This window comes from Oenanthe melanoleuca, chromosome 1, assembly GCF_029582105.1.
Source record: "Oenanthe melanoleuca isolate GR-GAL-2019-014 chromosome 1, OMel1.0, whole genome shotgun sequence".
NCBI lineage: Eukaryota > Metazoa > Chordata > Aves > Passeriformes > Muscicapidae > Oenanthe > Oenanthe melanoleuca.
Window position 1 is genome coordinate 95,370,621 of NC_079333.1, and position 18,816 is coordinate 95,389,436.

The 18,816-nt window shown below is 38.7% G+C and overlaps 1 protein-coding gene across 6 annotated transcripts in view; it reads right to left on the reverse strand.

Annotated features, from left to right (window-relative positions):
* The window catches only part of AP1S2 (adaptor related protein complex 1 subunit sigma 2), a 30,919-nt gene extending 12,521 nt beyond the window's left edge, over window positions 1-18,398 (reverse strand). For 2 of the 6 annotated variants that reach the window (XM_056506719.1, XM_056506795.1), the window contains exons 1-5: window positions 18,201-18,398; window positions 17,051-17,229; window positions 9,798-9,906; window positions 8,769-8,906; window positions 876-969 (exon numbers count right to left, since the gene is read on the reverse strand). In XM_056506719.1, coding sequence (XP_056362694.1) covers window positions 925-969; window positions 8,769-8,906; window positions 9,798-9,906; window positions 17,051-17,229 — 471 coding nt within the window. In that variant the 5' untranslated portion in view covers window positions 18,201-18,398 and the 3' untranslated portion in view covers window positions 876-924. Of the gene's footprint in view, window positions 1-336; window positions 553-875; window positions 970-8,768; window positions 8,907-9,797; window positions 9,907-17,050; window positions 17,230-17,705; window positions 17,766-18,200 lie in introns of those variants that run through there. The other 4 variants (XR_008841900.1, XM_056506572.1, XM_056506641.1 and 1 more) reach the window with 4 other exon arrangements.
* Between the last annotated feature and the right edge of the window lie 418 nt (window positions 18,399-18,816).

Sequence of the window (18,816 nt, forward strand, 5' to 3'; positions counted from 1 at the left end):
CCTCTTCCAAACACAAATCACTGGCTCTATCATATACAAGGAAACTCTTAAATGGTAAAAATACCCATACACCAACTGTAAATTTGGTTTTGAACATGTTACAAATACTTTTGTCTACTATAATTATTTTCTTTTATCTGGAAACTAAATCCTGGTATTTATAAAGCTGCATATGAAATTAGATCTATTACCACAGTTCCACATTACAAAAGCCAATTTGTTTACTGAACTACTTGTTTATCATTATATCAAGTAAGCAGCAGACTAATTAGGTTTTCTCCAGCAAATCATTTTCATGTGTGTTTTAAACTTGCTTTATGCAAATGAAAATCTTACCTTTATTAGCAGGACTGCCACAACGTATTCCACTTATGCTTTGGACAAAAATATGTTGCAATGCACTATATATGCAAATAAGCTTTGTTCTGTCATGCAGCATCCGGCATTTTGATACACAGTCAATTGCAGCAGCACCCAGTCTTTTTAGGGCCCATTTTCTTTGCATAGCAGACGTAAACAGCTCATTTTCCAATAAATACATGTTTATATGGGCTGATTGTAAGTAAACAAAGCCAAACATCTGTTTAGTTATTAGCTTTGGTATCCATTTCTCTAACTTGCATTATCCCACTCAATTATCAACACCAAAGAAAGCCAGTAGGAGTCAGATCTCAAGGTGATGCGGTTAGTACATAAAAGGAAAATAAAAGGAAACACTCAAAGCACTCTTCAAAGACCATCATGCAAGTGTTGCAGAAAGTTAAGCCCATCACCCATTTTCTGTTTACCCTTGCAAGGATTTAATTACACGTGCAGCACTCTTTGCATAGCACCCATTTAATCCATGCCACCAAAATGGTAAACTTGGTAGTTACCAATCATTTAGATGGGGTCAAAAGGGCTAATGCCTTAGATTGCTCTTAATCATAAGATATCCTCAGACAAACCTCCCCAGTCTTCATTCTGGCTCTACAAACAAAATCAAGCAGCAGTGAAAATATAGTAACTACTAAATTAAAAAAAGCAAATAAAAACCCAACATCCACCCAATCATATACAGCTTATTCACATTTAAAATAAGACTTAAAAATATTCTAAATTATATACAAAAGTAAATTCAGTTATTTCATTTAAATATGTTTCAACTATTGTTATTCTTTAGGTTAATACCATTTTAATAGGTTTTCCTAAAAGTCCAATGTTAAGAAAGCAAATAAAAATACATCAGAAGAAAACATCTGTTCAAAGACTTCAAGAAGGTGCATTAAAAAAAAAAACTCTAAAGTTTATTTTTCATTTCTTAACCACGTAAAGGACATTGGAACCTTAAAAGAGTAAGTTGTGAAGAGTTCTTTAGAAAACTTCAGTTGTGCATGAAGGCATTTTAATTCAAAGATTTTATTTTTTTTCAAGAGACTTAAAAGCAGTTGTTCATTACTGGAACAGATTGAGAGTGTAATAGAATAGGATGATACCAAATTTACATATATTTCATTCAGTGATTAACTGTCACATAGTATTATTACTAACATTAATATTAAAATAAGGCTTGCTTCATGAAGAAAAGTAAGTTTCATTCAGCCTATCATCCTTGAAGTAACTTAAACAATTTAATTCATAATTCATATTTATTAAGTCACCATTGTTACTTGCTGAGTAATCACTTTCATGTTGTATTGCATAGTGCAAGAAGTCCAACATTTTCATTTTAATCAAGCCATCTCTTAATCAAACTGACTTAGAATTCTCAGAGTTGTGAACAGCAGGTCTTCTCAGACTTTTTTTTTTTTTGCCTTTTAATATCAAATTTTTTGGCCTTTATAAAATTTAATATACACACTTTTATTGTATCTTGATATCCATCACCAGAATTAACACTGTTGCTAGAAAGCTTGGCAACAAAAAATTCAGTTTCTCCCTCACAAATAAATAACAGACCTAAAACACATACCAGCAATGTGCCCCAACATCTGTACAACACACAGGGAAGACCACAAAGAAATGAGAATATAAAACAAAACACAACAGGATGCCTCCTGGGGACATTCATATTCTTTTCACCTACTATTATCTGGCACTCTAAGACCATCTCACAGGCAGTGAAAATTCAAGGAAAGGGTAGCAGCACTGCAACATGACACATCATCCCAGACAGCAGAGTAAAAATGGAATTTTCTCCTCACAATCTCAAGATCCAAATACTAACACTGCTCTTTTCAACATTCTGCCACATCCAATGAACTTGCTCTATTAAAATGCACATTAATGTGAGTGTTCAGAAAGAGCACCTGATTTTGAAGATAAGATACTCCTTACTCTCAAGCAGCCTTCTGCAATTGTTTATTGAATTTACTATGTTAATTGACAAGCAGCACACGACTAAACTCCTGAAAACAGCTATGGCACATGCAGCAGTGCTAAAATTTTCAATGCATCACCCTGACACAGTGCTTCTATTGCTGAGGACAGGAGAAAAGAATCTATCAGTTCAATGTTCAGAATAAATACACCCTTATTAGACCTAAAATCTACAAAGAACTCAGTGTATTGTTAAAATACCCTCAACAGTTCTACAAGAATTGCTTATATCAATAACTGACAAAGTTCACAGTTTGCAAACTGATCAGTATTGGAATTCACAGTATCAGAGAGGGTACTGAAAAGTTATGAGAACGTAAGGACTGCTTATGCTAATTTATCTTATTTTTAATTTAAACTTTCTGATGCTTCAATTTGCAAAGCTTGATGAATGCATATTTAAAACTTTTATGAGAAACTCCTCTGTCAACTTGTTGAGTCTTAAGATCTTCTAATTTTGATTTCTTTTATGTAATAGAATTAGTCACATCTTACATGCATACACACTTAACAAACAAAGAAACAACGACCCAAAAAACCAAAAAAAAATCCAACTGGGCATGGGAAGAGGTCAAAGCATGATATGCTAACTTCCTGGATACTCAATGCCACTTTTTCAAGAAGATATTTACATCTTGAAGTGTTAACCTCCTCTTCCCCGTTACTATTTTGGAAAAAGAGATGCAGGTTCTACTATTCACTTTGTGGAACACTTCCTATTGCTTTAAATATGAGAGTGTGACTTGGTAAGTATTTGCAAGAAAGCCTACTCCACAGCACAAGAAGGACAGTTTAAAATTATCTATTAAACATAGAGAAATATCAAGGTTTACAGAGCTGTCTGCTACAATTAAATTCACAGTTTTTAGGGGTTCATTTTTGAGAGCTGCATGAAGCACTCCAGGTGAGGTCTCACTAGAGCAGGGCAGAATCCCCTCCTGTGACCTGCAGGGACAGTTACTGATGCAGCCCAGGCAGAAGTGGCTTTCTGGGCTGCAAACACACACTGCCAGGTCTCATCCACCAGCACCCCCAAGCCCTTGAAAGTGCTCTTGACCTGCTCATCCCTCCAGCCTGTAGAGATAGCAGGGATTGCCTTGAGCCAGGTGCAGCTTCTTGTACTCAATTTTGTGGAACTCTGTGAGACTGCTATGGGCCCCCTTCTCCGGCTGTGTCCGGGTCCCACTGGACGCCGTTCCATCCTTCACGTGTGTCAACTGCACCATTCAGCTTGGTGTCACCTTCAGATTTACTGAGGGTGCACTCAATCCCTCTATGCCATGAAACAACACATTAAACAGCACTGGTCCCATTGCTGATCCTTGAGGAACACCACTGAAATTCATTGGGACACCTAGCCATTGACCACTATCCTTTGGATGCAACTGTTCACCCATCAAATCTACCGCTCTTGAATTTAGAGAGAACAGTTATGGGGAACTGTGTCCCTATAAATGACATCTGTAGCCCTCCCTTGGCCCACTGATGTAGTTACTCCATTATAGAAGACCAACCCACAGAAAGGGTTGGCAGGACTCGCCCTTGGTGGAGCCATCATGGCTGTCCCAAATCACTCCGTCTTCCCTAACACTCCCTGTGCCCTAGCACAGCTCCTAGGAGGACCTGTTCCATCATCTTTCCAGGTACTGACAGCAGTCAGGATGATAGGTTGGTAGTTTCCAGAGTCCTCCTTTCTACCCCTTTAAAAATGGGCACAAAGCTTCCTTCTTCCCAGTCACCTGGGACTGCATGACTGCCATGACTTTTTGAGTATCATGGAGAGTGGCAAACACTCTAACAGCACTATAACCCCTTTCTCCTATAAATACGTCTCCAGAGACTGTGTTCTGAAACCCATTTTAGAAAAGCATCAGCTACCAAAACACTACTACTTCTTCTTCTGTAAGCTGGGAGAGATTCCAAATCCATAAAAGTCATAGCTATTTCCTAATCCCTAAATAATGAACTATCATTTCTCATTCACAGTAACTCTCACAGGTCTCCATACATATTTCTTCTAAATTATAATTGTAGATCATTATCTGTGCCTAAAATCAAGAAGATACACGTCTTAAAATTGCCAGCAGTGACCAACAGACCAATGAAGCTGACCACCTGAAACTGATATGGAAGTTACAGATGAAGAGCAGATGGCAGTCAAGGCAGTTGGATCTCCATGATAATACGTTAATTCCATTATTCATTCTTGTTTGGGATTCAGGGGAACACAGGTACAGCAACGCAAATAATGCCAGTGCCAACTCAGGAAGGCAGTCTATTTCAGTAGCCCATATTTAAGAAAGAACATTAAGTGAAGACTGAATTAACTACATTCATTGTGGTAAGTTTCTCAGGCAAATGGTAATAAACAAGTGCTTACAAAGGCTGTTTCCTAAACCAGACAAAATCACTTATATTTCTACCCACTGGAGGCTTAATTTTCTTTTGCCAGTGCTAATGACAAAATAAAGGAGTTTTGGTGTATCTCAAGAGTAACCTAATACCTGCTATTATGCATACCTTCAAACCTATGGTTCCCATTAAGCACATTTCTCTCCAAGAATAAAATTCTCATGGTACATGCAGGAAATTCACCAGAGTCTCATTTCCAAAGAGGCTCACTCTAAAATCAAAAGCTTAAATCTATGCAGAACCCTAAGCATTTAAGGTAAGTCAGTCAACATGAACACTGCCGGTACCCTTCTGAAAAAACGATGAGGCAAGGGTTTGAAACAGCAAAGAAAATAAGGTTAATTGATAGCTTATCTCTTATTCTTCATGTGGAAGGACTAGTAAATACTGCCTGAGGCCAAACTGCAAGAGCCTAAGAAAAAACACACATTCACATAGCTTTTAGGTTTTTGATCATTACTGAAGTAGTGACACAAACAAGTGCTATTTGTGGACAGACTCGCTGGCCTTTTTATTTAGATACCACTTAAAAAAAATATATATATATATTTAAGTATTCAGATGTTCTGCAACAAAATACTAAAAAACTACACAAAAATCCTACAAAAGAGTAGTAATGGACAAAATGGAAATTATTTTCATAATACTTTTCTAAAATTCACATAGGATAATCAAAAAAACCATTTTCACTCATAACCAATGTTTAGGAAATGTTTCCTTCTTCAAATGAAGATGAGCAAGTCTGTACAGATTTGCTTTCAAATACATACAGGACTGCTCAGTTTAAATATCTGAATTATCTCCTTGATTTTATCATTTTAGCACAGTAAATGACCACAAACTTCCAAGCACCATACTTAATTACTCAAACCATCAAATAAAACCAGAGCAATTAGACTTCTGAGAGAATCAAATCCTCTCTTTTATATAGAACATCTATCATTGTGAGTTTCATGCCTTAAAAAACTCAAGTGTTGCAACTCACCAAGGCTTATCTTTCGGCTGTTCCACACGTCACACGTACATATTTAATTCATGCAACACACTGCATCTACCAACTTCTTTGAGTATAACTAAGTTGTTCACACAAGCAAAAACCACCTTTTCAGCAGTGCATGCCTTTGTAATCACTAGTTAAGTATTAAAATCTCTCTAGCAAACAAGATATAAAATGATCAGCAACATATAACAGCATTCTTTTGAACAGAAGCATTTCTACAATAGAGTGGCAAGGAAGAATGCAAGCACTGGAGTTAATGACCTTTTACTACCCTTCATCTGGGTACCACTGCCAGTATTGATGACTGACTGTTGATAAGTTATCAGGTGGTAATAAATATGGGGGAGGGGGTAGGGAATGAATGCTTGAACTAAGTACACTCCTGAAGAACTAACAAGAATGTGAAGGTGAGAGGGATTTAACAAGTTAGTGTGTTTCAATCACACAAACTGTACAGTTAGTAAAGGGACCTCACAGCAGCAAAAACTTTTAGACAAACCCTCAGACATAGAAGTACATCCTGGAAAACTTCCACAGAAAATACAAATAGGCAAGGCTTTTAAGAACTAATTTACTACTCAGCAATTTGTGCCTTAGTGTTATTTCCTCTTAACATTACACAGTCACTTAATGTATCCATAATGATTTTCTTTTGTGTAAGTATTCTGTACAGCTCTTCATCTTTAAGGTACTTCATACACCAATGCATATAGCATTATTAATTAATGTTGTGTATTCAATTAATAATATTGTGTATTCAACTATATGTATGTATGTATGTATATATGTATATATATGTATATATATTTGGCTATATGAATATTCAGGGCCAAATAAAAATCACTTTGTTGCACATAATTAAAATCTGACATGGTCAAAAACAAACACATGACGACCCTGCTAGAAATAGGTTTTGCATTTGGAATCACATTATATTTCAGTCTGGTAGTTCTGAAGTATTCTCGGAAGCAGATATTAACTCAAAGTATCAAAAATTGTCCATATGTAAGAAACTGTTATTTTAACAACCCTCTTCATCAAACCCAGCATTTACATAGCAGCAGCTGATACAAAACCAAGCTTCTACAGAAAAGATTCCAAATTTATTGGAAGCTCAATTTAAATACGAACCCAGACTTTTAGAGAGTTTCTAAACTAAAATGCAGATATAGGTATTAGTTTTATAATTTATCAATAGTCAATATAACTAAGAATGAAAAACATAAAAGCCCAACATAGGACTCCAGTGGTGCTGTGATAAACTGCTACATCTCAAGTTAATCAGAATTATTTCATAAACACTGACAATTGAAAATCTCCTAAAGATGAGGAAAGAAAGGGGGATCAGAGGAAAGCTACCAGGGCTAGAGAAAAGTCTCACATTTCAAATGTAGTATTTCCCTTCGCATAAGGTTTTTAACTTAAGTTATATTAATATGAAATTATATTCGCTGTAAAAAGAGATTGTTTGTTGCTTGGAAAGAAAAATAGTAATTAATTCCTAGAATACATTTTTTCTTTAGAACAAAAAATAGTAAAAAGAAAGGTCAAAAATAGTAACAATGAGAAAGAATACAGTTATTCCACTTTATGTACGATTAACAGCATTTGCAGGAGACAAACTAGAATATATAACTAATCTGTTATATCTTTTTTCATATAGAGAGCAAATGATTTTAAGAGAATAAACAGATTATTTTTCTCCCCTCTTTGTAAAACGCAATAGTACTTCTGGTTAGGATAATTCCTACAACGAGTAAAGAAGGACTTAAATTGAATCAGAACACAAGTATTAAGTAAGTGCATATATTTCCTTCCTAGAAAACTAGGGTAGCAAATCTGTGTGTAATGGCTGACCTTGCTCATGACAAGAACGTTAAACGTGCAATGGATCTGCCTATGCTCTGAAGGGATTACTAACACAGCTACCAGGGTAAAGAACACCATGTGTTTTCCCCATCCTACTGATATTATGTCCAACAAAAGACTACCGAGTGGAACAGAAGGCTTGTAAGAGAATTAAACAATTAATTAATAGCAGAAAATAACAAGCTGATGGTTTGCATAGGGGGAAAAACAAAGCAGCTTGGCTCTATAAGAATCTAGGCAGTAAACCTCAGCCCACTCTAAAATATAAAGGTGAACCATCCCTGTTAAACCATATGTTCCTCTGACATGCAGACAAGACTGATGATTCCCCCAGCACACCAGAACTTTTGATTCCCATTTAGACATTCAAGGACCTTAATGGTGTACATTTCAGTAAGAAAGAAAACCAAACAAAAATCAAATAAATTCAAAGTAACCAGCATAGGATGGAAAAATACGGAGAAATTATATTAACTTTTTCTATACCATTGAATCCCTCCACATGAAATGTTTTTTTTAAAAATGGTAGACATGCAGTCATTCTTCAATGATAACAGTAAATAACAAAAGCATTCAAAGTAAAAAAACAATGTTCTTATACTTTATTCTGTGTGTTTCTATGGCACTACTAGTACTGCTTTGTCAGCTCAGAAATGTTCCACAATAAGCAGCCTACAGCAGGAAAAGCAGGTCTAAGAACTAATTAGAACTATACCTGAATGAGTCTCAAAGAGTGTCTAGCTTCTGGATTTCAGCAATGAAATAGTAAAGAAGTGAACATGCATCAGGTATGACAAAAAAAACTAATGGTTAATAAATAAAAAGAAGGCATGGAAGACATATGAACAACACTAAGTTCAATTAGCATGATCTACAATTATCTAGGTATAAACACAAAATAGTCACTTGCATTTACTAGCAGAACACAAAGTCACAGGTTACAATGCACACATGCCAAACCAAACAAAAAGAGCAGCTAACATCATCCTATTGCACACTTAGGACAACGAGATAAAACTACATGCTAAGCATGCTAAAAAATGCCTTTTAGAGGCTTAGAGGAACAGGAGGTTTTTGAGTCACAGCCTACCATGCTGACACTTTGGCCAAAGAAGTTGGATTTGCTTACCTCCTGTAGAAGATCTGCTTGTTCGATGGCTTTAAGGACATTTTTCTTGGATGTCTCCTGAACTTCCCCTCCTAAAAGGAACTCATCCAGAATGAAATAGGCTTTTTCAAAATTGAAGATGATATCAAGTTCACAGACCTAAAAAGAACATCAAGCATTATTGCAACGTGGGAGGATACTCTCACTTAAGGTATATCCTCTCACAAAATTTAACTTGTTCACAGCTTCACCAAATTTTACCAAATCGTTAGCCTAAGGCTGTAGCTTTGTAAGGACTGGGGCAACAATAAAAATCACATATAGGAGGAAAAAAAAAAGATCATCATATTTTTTGCTTGAGTTAAAAACAGCTACAGCAACCTCTGAAAAAATCTTTCACTGTTAAAAAGGATTCAATTCACAGCAGTCTGTAAGACACAGCTCTTCAAGACACGAGAATATTCCCTATAAAAGTTCTCTTGTTGCCGGCAGTATGCAAAGGCAGCTCATGCAATCTTACAGAAAGATATGAAAACAATCTCATATTTCTTGTTCAGTCTGTGCACTTCCTAGCCAGGAGGACAATGAAGGAAGGTAAAATGAGCACCAGTTTTTCTAGGAGTGTTCATGTACATTACTACAGCTGTTTGCATTTGCAGTCTGGGTAAGCAGATGTCTCCCTCATCTTTCCTTTCCATTCCTGCCACTTCACAACTGTCTCCTTTGGAAGCAGATGTAAGAAGTGCTCACATGAGAGCAGTGCCAGGGAGAAGAAAAACTTCCTGCTAAGAGTAACATTTTATCGCACCCCAAGTGAGACTACTATGAAATGAAACAAATACAGGCAATTGACACCAGATTAATAACAGTTCTTCTCCAAACCAATAATTTAATTTTGTATTTTAATAGAGGCAACCAGGAGTTTTGTTTTGCCAAGCAAGCCACACAAAATTTATTAAATGCACTAGTTTCAATTACTAATTGGTTATGTTCTTGCAAAAGTGCAGTGGGCATAAAACAAAACGACAAAATTTAAAGAAACTAACTCACACTGCCAAAATACTTGTCAAGAAGTTCTACATAGCGATGAATTATTTCCAGAGTTATTAGTTCATTGTCCTGATCTTCAATAGCACAGCAGAAATAGAGACTTGCATATCTGTAATAACAAAATAATCCTGTTGTTAGCATACAAGCATAAACAAAATGAATGCACTTGAGGAGCACCACATTCTCAGCAGTCTTTCTTACTCAAGTTCAGCATATTGGTACTCCAAATTACAACCAAGCAAGTCCTACTAAAGAATGTCTGAAAGAACAGAAGACACACACATGTACACTCCTTGCCATGCTTTAGCTGACAGAACTAAAACAGCCAAAGAGGTGGCTGGAAAACTAAATACATTTGATTTTGTGGCATCATGAGAGAGTTCTGAGATGCCATACTTTCTTTTCCCTCTGTAACACTCATACACCAGTATATTAATCAATTAATTCAATGTTAAACTTTCATCATGTAAGCTATAGATAATAAAAACCATAGTAAATGCCTCAAGATGGATAAACTGAATTGGCAATTAAGTTTGGTGTTTATAGAGAACTACAAAAATTAAAAAAAACTCTAAAACAAACACCAGTGTCATCCACCCCAATTATTACTAAGTCAACAACTCAATCCCTACTAACTGTCCTGACATCAGACTGAAGAGAGAATATCAAATAGTTTCTAGCAATCCACTTCCATCTTGGAAGATAGGGAAGTCGTAATGTCAGATATGATCAAGTTCCACCTTAACAAAAAGACCATACAATTCTACTGTGCTCTACCATACAATTGTGCAGGTCATGTTTAAAGAAAGCTGATTTTTACAAAAAAAAAAAAAAAAAAGCAGGAATGAAAGCTGAAAACACCATTTAGTCTTTTCTAACATGCCAAAACCATATGCCTTTCAGTCACACATGGCACAAACTAGATTTCAAGTACCACCTGTTGTAACTGCTAATTTACATTAACCAGAAACAGCTTTTATCTGCCTCTTTAGAGGGAACAACTGGCAACATTAAGCACTCCTGAGCAGCCAGCCCTACTGAAAAAGAAGTTATTAGAATGTGAATGCCCAGTTTAAGGTGCAGTTGTTTCCCATACAGAGAAATCCATGCATCTTTTAATCATGACACGTATTTTATCAGCTGGGACTTCTCAGACTTTCTGGCCAGAAGTCTGAGAAAAACCCTGCTTTATTTTCAGCTATGTTGAAATTTGTCTCCTAGACACTATCCAGTACCATTTATGATCTGAAAATGTTCTCCTTTCTCCCACTCTGCTCCAAATCATACTGCTACAACATCAATGTGAAAGATTAATCAGAATAGCTTTTATACAAAATCTTTAAACTACTATAAAATATTATTGCCTATCCTACCACAAAACATGATGGTGGAAGAGAAGGATACCTTCATTGAAAGACACCTTCATTCCCTTTCTCTTTCATCTCTTCACCACAGGGATTCATAAGCTCATCAGAAGTCCTATCTGAGCACAGTTCTTTTGATTTTACATTGTTATGTTTATGCCTCACTAATTTCTCAAGGACATTTATAGTCATTGTAGTAGCTTGCAATATTCAGTCTGTATAAGGAACCTAAACTATTTTTTAAAGTATTGCAAAGAAATATTATGAAGAAAAAGCATGCTTTCAAACCTATTGAGGAATTTGTAAGCCAAGCTCCATGTTATCATATTTCATTGTAGCAAAAAAGAACATTGACACATTATTTGACATTTACACTAATCACCAACACTCAGGCCAAATCCATCTAAACAAAGCTTTTCATCACCTTCAGATGAGCAGCAGTGATTATGATGAAGTGCAGTTAAACTGTTTCCTTGCAGTGCTTAAACACAAGTTGAACTACATAGCAGCAGACCTTATGAAATCAAATTTGATTCAAATATTTTAAGTTTATTGACATGGGACAGTCCCTTTCTGCTCCCCCAGTACTTAAGAGTCTCTCTTGATGCACAGAACTATTTTATGGAAAAAGAAGAGGGGAGGGGAGAAAGAGAGACCAACATAAAACACTTTCTCAGAAAATGGTCTACTCTCAGCATCCTCATTTAAAAGAGGAAAGTAACATACTTTCAAAAGACCGTACAGGCAGCTAGCGAGTAGACTGCACATTCAAGCTCTGCCAACTGCAGTTCTCGAGAAATAAGACCAAGAAACAAAAACTACTCAGTGGGTATCAACACAAAATGGAGGCCTGGGTATCTATTATCATATGCAGAGAATATTTTGGTATTTTTTAAGTAAGAACCATGACTAATGGATCACTACTCAACAAAAGAAAACAAATGCAGATTTAATAAGTCTGAATGGCAAATGGCAGAAGAGAATAAACAAGTCATACTGAAGGGCATGAGCATACTACAAAGGAATGCTTCAGATCCAAATTCTCAGAGGCATTATTTCAACATTTTCCCCTGCAGGAAGGACTTCAGAAAAATTGTTCACTTATAATCCACAGCAGACACTTGGAAGTTTTGCCAAGTGTAGAAGTTTACAGGAACAGTATCCACACAAAGACAAGTAGATTACTAGGGCTCAAAAAGATTTCTCCTCTGCAGATACAGCTTCTTCCTAATGAGCCTGACAGAAACCTGTCATATGCACCCAATGAAAAGACAAACCCTGATAGAAAAGTACATACCCAAAAGTAAATAAAGTGCAGCCTGTAAGAAACATTCTGCCTTTTTTATTCCTACTGTAGTTCTGGCCTTTTTTTATTTCACTAAATATTATTAAAATAATCGGACTCAACTCAGCTGCTTACCCTCATATAGGAAAATATTTTATGATAAATATCCTCCACTTATCAGAAAGCGGACTAAAACCAGAGAGACCAAAAAGTGTTTGGACAAAATCACCTGAAAATATAATACAGGATTAAAGAACCAAAAGGTAACACAGCGAGTATAATACTTATGCAAATTCCTGCCTTCAGATAGATGGCCTCAGAATTTTTTTTACAGGCAACAAATCAATGCATCTTGCCCTCAAGAGTTACAATGATTCAGTAGTGGGAAGCCTCAAAACAGCCAGGCAGTGTTTCAGCAAAATTCTCCTCTTCTGCTCTCACAGCCAGGTTCAGCAACTGCTGAGACATCAGGTCACTCTGGGCAGAGCACAACTTGCTAATCCTACCAACTCAGAGGTGTTCTCCTTCTAGAGAAGAGAACACCTGCTTGAAGTCATCCCTGAAAGTCTGTCACCAGGTAAGCCTGCAAACAAGCTGACAGTCTGTCAGCATCTAAGTCACTTTGCACGTAGATCCTAATTGCAGAAGTTTAAAGCTTACAAAGTTCGGTACAAACAGAACTGAACTCTAAATGATAACCAGGAGGCAGACAAGTGCTTAATGAGCCCAAGAATCTGTGGTTTGCTGATAGCTGACCCAATGAAAATTGGGACCACTAATAAGCTGTGCTTGACAAAAGTTTTTTTCTTGTCCCACAACTTCACACATTTCTTTAATAAAACATGAACTTCAGAGGCTCCAGGACAGATAAAGCACTTTTCCAGTTTCTTCTTTCAGCAAGGCTATAGCCCCCAGCAGTTTCAAAATGAACAATTTGATATTGCTAATTCTCTAAGAAAAAGCCTTTGCTTCTTGATACTGAGGTCCTCCTAGTGCCACACAAACTAGAACCCTGTACAAAGAAGACCTGATCTAATTAAAATTATCAATCCCAAGTATCTAATTCACTATAGTCATTGCCTTCAGTTTTACAAAGCTACCTAATCAACACCACAGCAATACTCCTAAGAGTAAGTCATACATAAGGAAAAAGAGGGATCATGCCAACTGGCACATCCCACTGGCCACATGGCTGTACCTTCAGTTCACAATACTTTAAGAGGCACAATACCTGCACAATGGGCTCTTTCATTGCTTCTTTCAACAGAGGGAGGGTAGAAAGTAAATTTTAAAACTTACTCTTTAACATAACCTCTGATTCTGGTTATGTTGTGCAAAAGTAAAAGACAACTGCCACATCAAGAGCAGCAAATGCTATGGTAGTTTCATAATATCATATTCCAAATACAGTTCCAAACTGACACACAAAAGCAAAGCCACAATCCTTAATCACATAACTAATGAACAATAACTAAGTCCCATAAATGCAGTTAACCAAATGCCAACAAAATAAAATTTGTATGTTTTTCTCCAAGTTCTGATTTTGACTGCACTATACTGCACAATGAAAATAACTAATATTGCCAGAAGCTAAAATAGGGAACAGAAGTCTTCAAATAAAAAAATAATAAAAAAAAAATCACATCTGAAGTTCCTTCTTTAGCAAAATTAGAAATTTTAACATTTAAAGCATGGGAGAAAGCTGCATGAACTCCTACCCTATATGCTCCAAAACCACTGCTACTTTTTGAATAACAAAAGTGTGAAGAGCAAACATATCAGTTGTGTTTAAGTTCCTAATCAGCTGTCTGCAGATGACTCCCCCTCTATTTTCGTAAAGCGTAATTGTTGTTGGCTTCCCATATTTAATTTTTTATTTTCTCAGCAAGTCACTTCAAATCTCTATGCTTCTTGAAGTTAGAAGCTCACATCCTCTTTTTAATCTGTTGGTGTCTATCAGCCTGAAAAACTATCTTCCAAACCAGCTACAGAATACATATAAGCCAATTCACACACCACAACAAAAGCTGGGCACCTTTCTGTCCGTGTTTTGTAGTGCTGAAGGAAAAAAACAAGGAGGCAGTGACTGAGCCTATGTTGCAACCATTATAAATGCTACATGTATGAAACCAGAGGGAAATAAAAGCTACAGCATGTACATTTAGATGAATTTTAAGATCTATTTCCTCAAAGATTCAGGAAAAAAATCCTATAAAGATGAAATGCTACAGAGCTAAGGAAGCTAATCAAAAAAGTCCAGCAGTCTTAATAAATGTTGGGTATCATAAGGAAGCTAAAGTTACTGTCTTGCCAACTTCTGCATTTGAGTTCATTTTGTTCCTGCAAAAAGGTATGATGAGATCCTTGAACGTAATTCTGATACTGCCAATCATTCTTTGAGCTGTAATATCTAGGTTCAATTCTCCTACATGTGAACAATAAACAAACTCCAAAAACAAAAACAGCACTGAAATCTCAATAATTTAAGACTCAAAATAGCAATAGGCTCATACTTTCATAACTTATATTGAAAAACATTTGCACCAGTAGGTTCAGATCCTTCCCAGCAATAGATCAGACAAGAACAAATCTGAGCAGAGATGCTCTAGAGGTGCTCAAGAGGAACTGGGAGCACCTTTTGCAATTTCACATGCCACAGAGTTCTTTCTGGTGTGTCTCTTTTAGCCACCACATTTTCAGCTATGAAAAGTCACCCTTTAGAAAGAAATCACTCTAGCTGGTGCTCACCATCTTTAATTACGGTGCAATGTTGGGAACAAGTTCCACAAACCTAAGAGCTGTTATTGTTACCACATACAGACATTAAACCTATCACCTCTTAGACCTAGTCCTTCTGGTGATGTTTCAGTCAAAAAAAAAAAAAGAAATTGAGATGTTCATTAGCCTGGTACAAGCTCATCTTTAGCAGTTTCATAGGCTCTCTGTGCCAGACTGGTCTGCAGAGAGTGAAATAAGCTACTGCAGTCAGCTGTGCACACCAGCAGTCCAGCAGACAGACTGCAGTTTAGATCATTTTTAGCCAGACGTAGATCTCCCAGAAAATTTCTTCATTCTCCTTGACCACAGGACCCACAACACACCACATTTTGTGATGCAAAAACACCACAACATTCAGCAACTCAAACAGTCCTACCCAAATTTCCACCAGTTCTCTAGACACAAAAGGACATGGCAAGTAGTAGTTGACAGCAACAAACATGGGGGGAAAAGCAGCTCTATGGCATCATCCCCAAAACAGCTATTGCTGTTCAAGACTTTGTAAGGAAGGAAACAGACTAGCCTACTAATGCTTCATTCTTCTGATTTAGTCCCATGAATGCCCAGCTGAAAAGGCATTTGCAGGCATTAATACAGAAGAAAGCACAGCAAGTGTTTGAGCATGCTTGTCTACAGACATGTTCAAGGAGTTTTGTGAGTAAATCAAGAGGCAGAAGAAACTGTGGATGCTATTAGCACAGCCTCATGCATTGTTTCTCTTCTTTGCTCCTCATGTTGAAGAACTACATGCATTAGGCAGACCAGCAATATTCATATGCATGTCTTCACACAAACCAAGGTATATATGAGAGCAGCACTTAAAACATCTAAACATATTTGATACTACCCATTTGTTATCCTGGAAAAGAGTTACAAACTCCTCACTTCTGGTCCAGTCCTTCCTGTTCTATCTACAGGGAATACAACAATGTTTACTGTGGGGCACAAACTACCTAATAGCTCCACGAGAAAACAGGAATGTATAAACCTTCTCAGGTTTACAACTAGCTAGGGAAGAGAAACAACTCAAAGCTATGTAGCACCACCTTTAGCTGGAAGAGATGCAGACTACCACATCAGAAGGAGGATTACTGTTGTGTCTGGAGAAGAATTATGGTCACACCACTATACTGTGATACACTCTGAAGATCAGCACAAAGCTAAAAAATGCTCCCCAAACACTCCTAGAAAGGTTAGGGAACAACAGAAAAATGAAATTATTGTGAAGAAAATCACACAGTACTTCCACCAAAAGAAAGCCAGCCCATGACTTTTTCAATTCTGAAAAATCCCTTTTTGTACTTAAGAGGAACAACAAAACAAAACAAAAATGAAACAAACAGGAAACAAACAAACAAAATAAAGCAAACAAAAACAACCAACCAAACCAAGTACTTTGAAAAATTATTTCTATGAGCCTTTAAAAGCAAGTTACATTTTCAGGTGATTTATGAAGCCATTGCATGAGCTAAATATTTATAAAATTTTTTATCACTTATTAAATCTGAAATGCATACAAATAAGAAGCATGTATGTACTGTGTGAACCTAAACAGAGTACCAACAACTGCCACTCCTTATGAAAGTAGGAAGAAAGCTCATCTCTTCAGTACATTTCTAAATGCATGAGTGATTTTCCACACATGAATGGCTCCTGCTTGGTTATCAAATTAGATTCAAGAGAAAAGTCAGTCTTCTCTGTAACCAGCAGAGGGAAGGGAAGGGAAAAAAACCCCAACAAAATAAAAACAACCTTCATTATCTTCTTGCTACTTAATACACGGTTTGTAATGCATGGCAATTACGAGGTTAGTGAGACAGAACCACCTTTTGTAGACAATCTTCAGGTCTCTCCATTCCAGGAAGCTGCACATTTTCGGTTTGCGGGCTAATACTGTTTGAACAAGTTCCCTTGTGATTTTCTTCTTTTCTTTGTCAGATAATGGGACATACCACTTCTGGAGTCTCAGTTTCCCCTGGCGACTAAAAAGCAACATAAACTGCATCTGTTGAATTGGAAGGAGGGGAAAAAAGAAAAGCATTAATCTCAGTCTTTGACTTTCGAGAATATCTCTCTGAGAAAAACCAAACAGGAAGCAAGACGGACATCCAAAACCCTAACTACATTATGCATTTCTGTAGCACTGGCAGATGTTACACAAGATTTGGAAGTAGCAGCGATACAAAGGATTCTGCTGAGCAAGGTCAGTCAAGCCAAAGGCAGAAGAAAGCGCACACAAGTTTCAGAAAGGGGGGTCAGAACCATCGGCTGGCGAGTGAATACATCCCAATTTCAGACCAGCCACGTCCAGCATCAGTATGGTTTCATTCGCGTTTTCTATCCAAAATGACAGAAAAACAGCACAGCAGACTCTTCCAATACCCAACCTCATTTCCAATTCACCGGATTAGAGCCCTACAGGAGCAATTTGCACTTAAAATCTTTCGGAAAAACCTCGGAACACTTTAAAAGACATCAAACCTCCCAGCGGACAGTCCGACGGCACAGAAAAGCCCAATCTTTTCCCACGTTACACAAAAGGAGAGATTAAGTGCTTTCCCTGCGGACCTATGTTCCAGGTCTCGCTTCCTCTAAAGGAGTGATGTTGCAATTATATTTTAAGAGGAACTTGCCGGGCTCTGTTTTCCAGCAGCTGTAACATTAAATGAAATGACTCGGGCTTCTTTCTTTTGCCTTTTTGCTCGAAGTTGTACCGGGCTGGGGAAGTTTCCCAGGCAATACGACAGACATGAAATACGATGCTAAAGCCCAGCCTGGTCCCGGGTGACAAGCGTGACCAGCGCCAGGCGCGACGAGCGGCGGCCGCGTCCGCAGCGGCTCGGCGGTGCCAGGGCGGGGGCAGAGCCCCGCAGCCTCCCAACATCCCAACACCGCGCCTCGCCTCCCCGCCGGCCCCCGCGCCGCCCCGGCTCCCCCGCTCGGGAGGAGAGCCCGGCTCCGCGCGGCTGTGCTCACCGTGCCCGGGAATAGCGGAGCCGAGGCGGAGAAGGAGACAGCTCTGCCCAGAGCGGCACCCCCGGTGCTGCCGCCGCGGCCGCCGAGCGGGACTGAGGGAGGGGACGGGAGGGGACGGGAGGTGCCGCCGCCGCGAGCGCGCGCGCGCCTCAACGGCCGCCCCCCTCGGGCAGGTCAGGGGCGGGGCCGGGACCGCGGGGGGCGGGGCCGGGACCGGGGGCGGGGCCCGAGCTCCTTCCAACAAAACTTTATCAGGCGCCGCCGAGGGGGGAGCGGAGCGAGCGCGGCCGTCACCCAATCGGAGAGCTCAGCGCGCGGGCGGGAGGGAGGAGCCACGCCGCTCTGGACCAATGGGAGGCAGGAAAAGGCGGGGAAGGAGGAGCTGCTGTTGGCGGCAGGAGGGGCTGGAGCAAGAGGCGGGGTTTAGATGCCCTAATCCGCGTGGCCCGAATTGCGATAGGGCAACGGCCGGCGCGGCAACAGCCAACCAGGCGGCGCGGTGCAGGTAGCGGTCCGTGAGCAGCCAATGAGCGGGCGCAGCACGGCGCCGGGGAAATGACATCAGTCAATCAGGCGCCCGGAGACTGAGGCTCCTCCCCGGCCCCGTCGGCCCCGA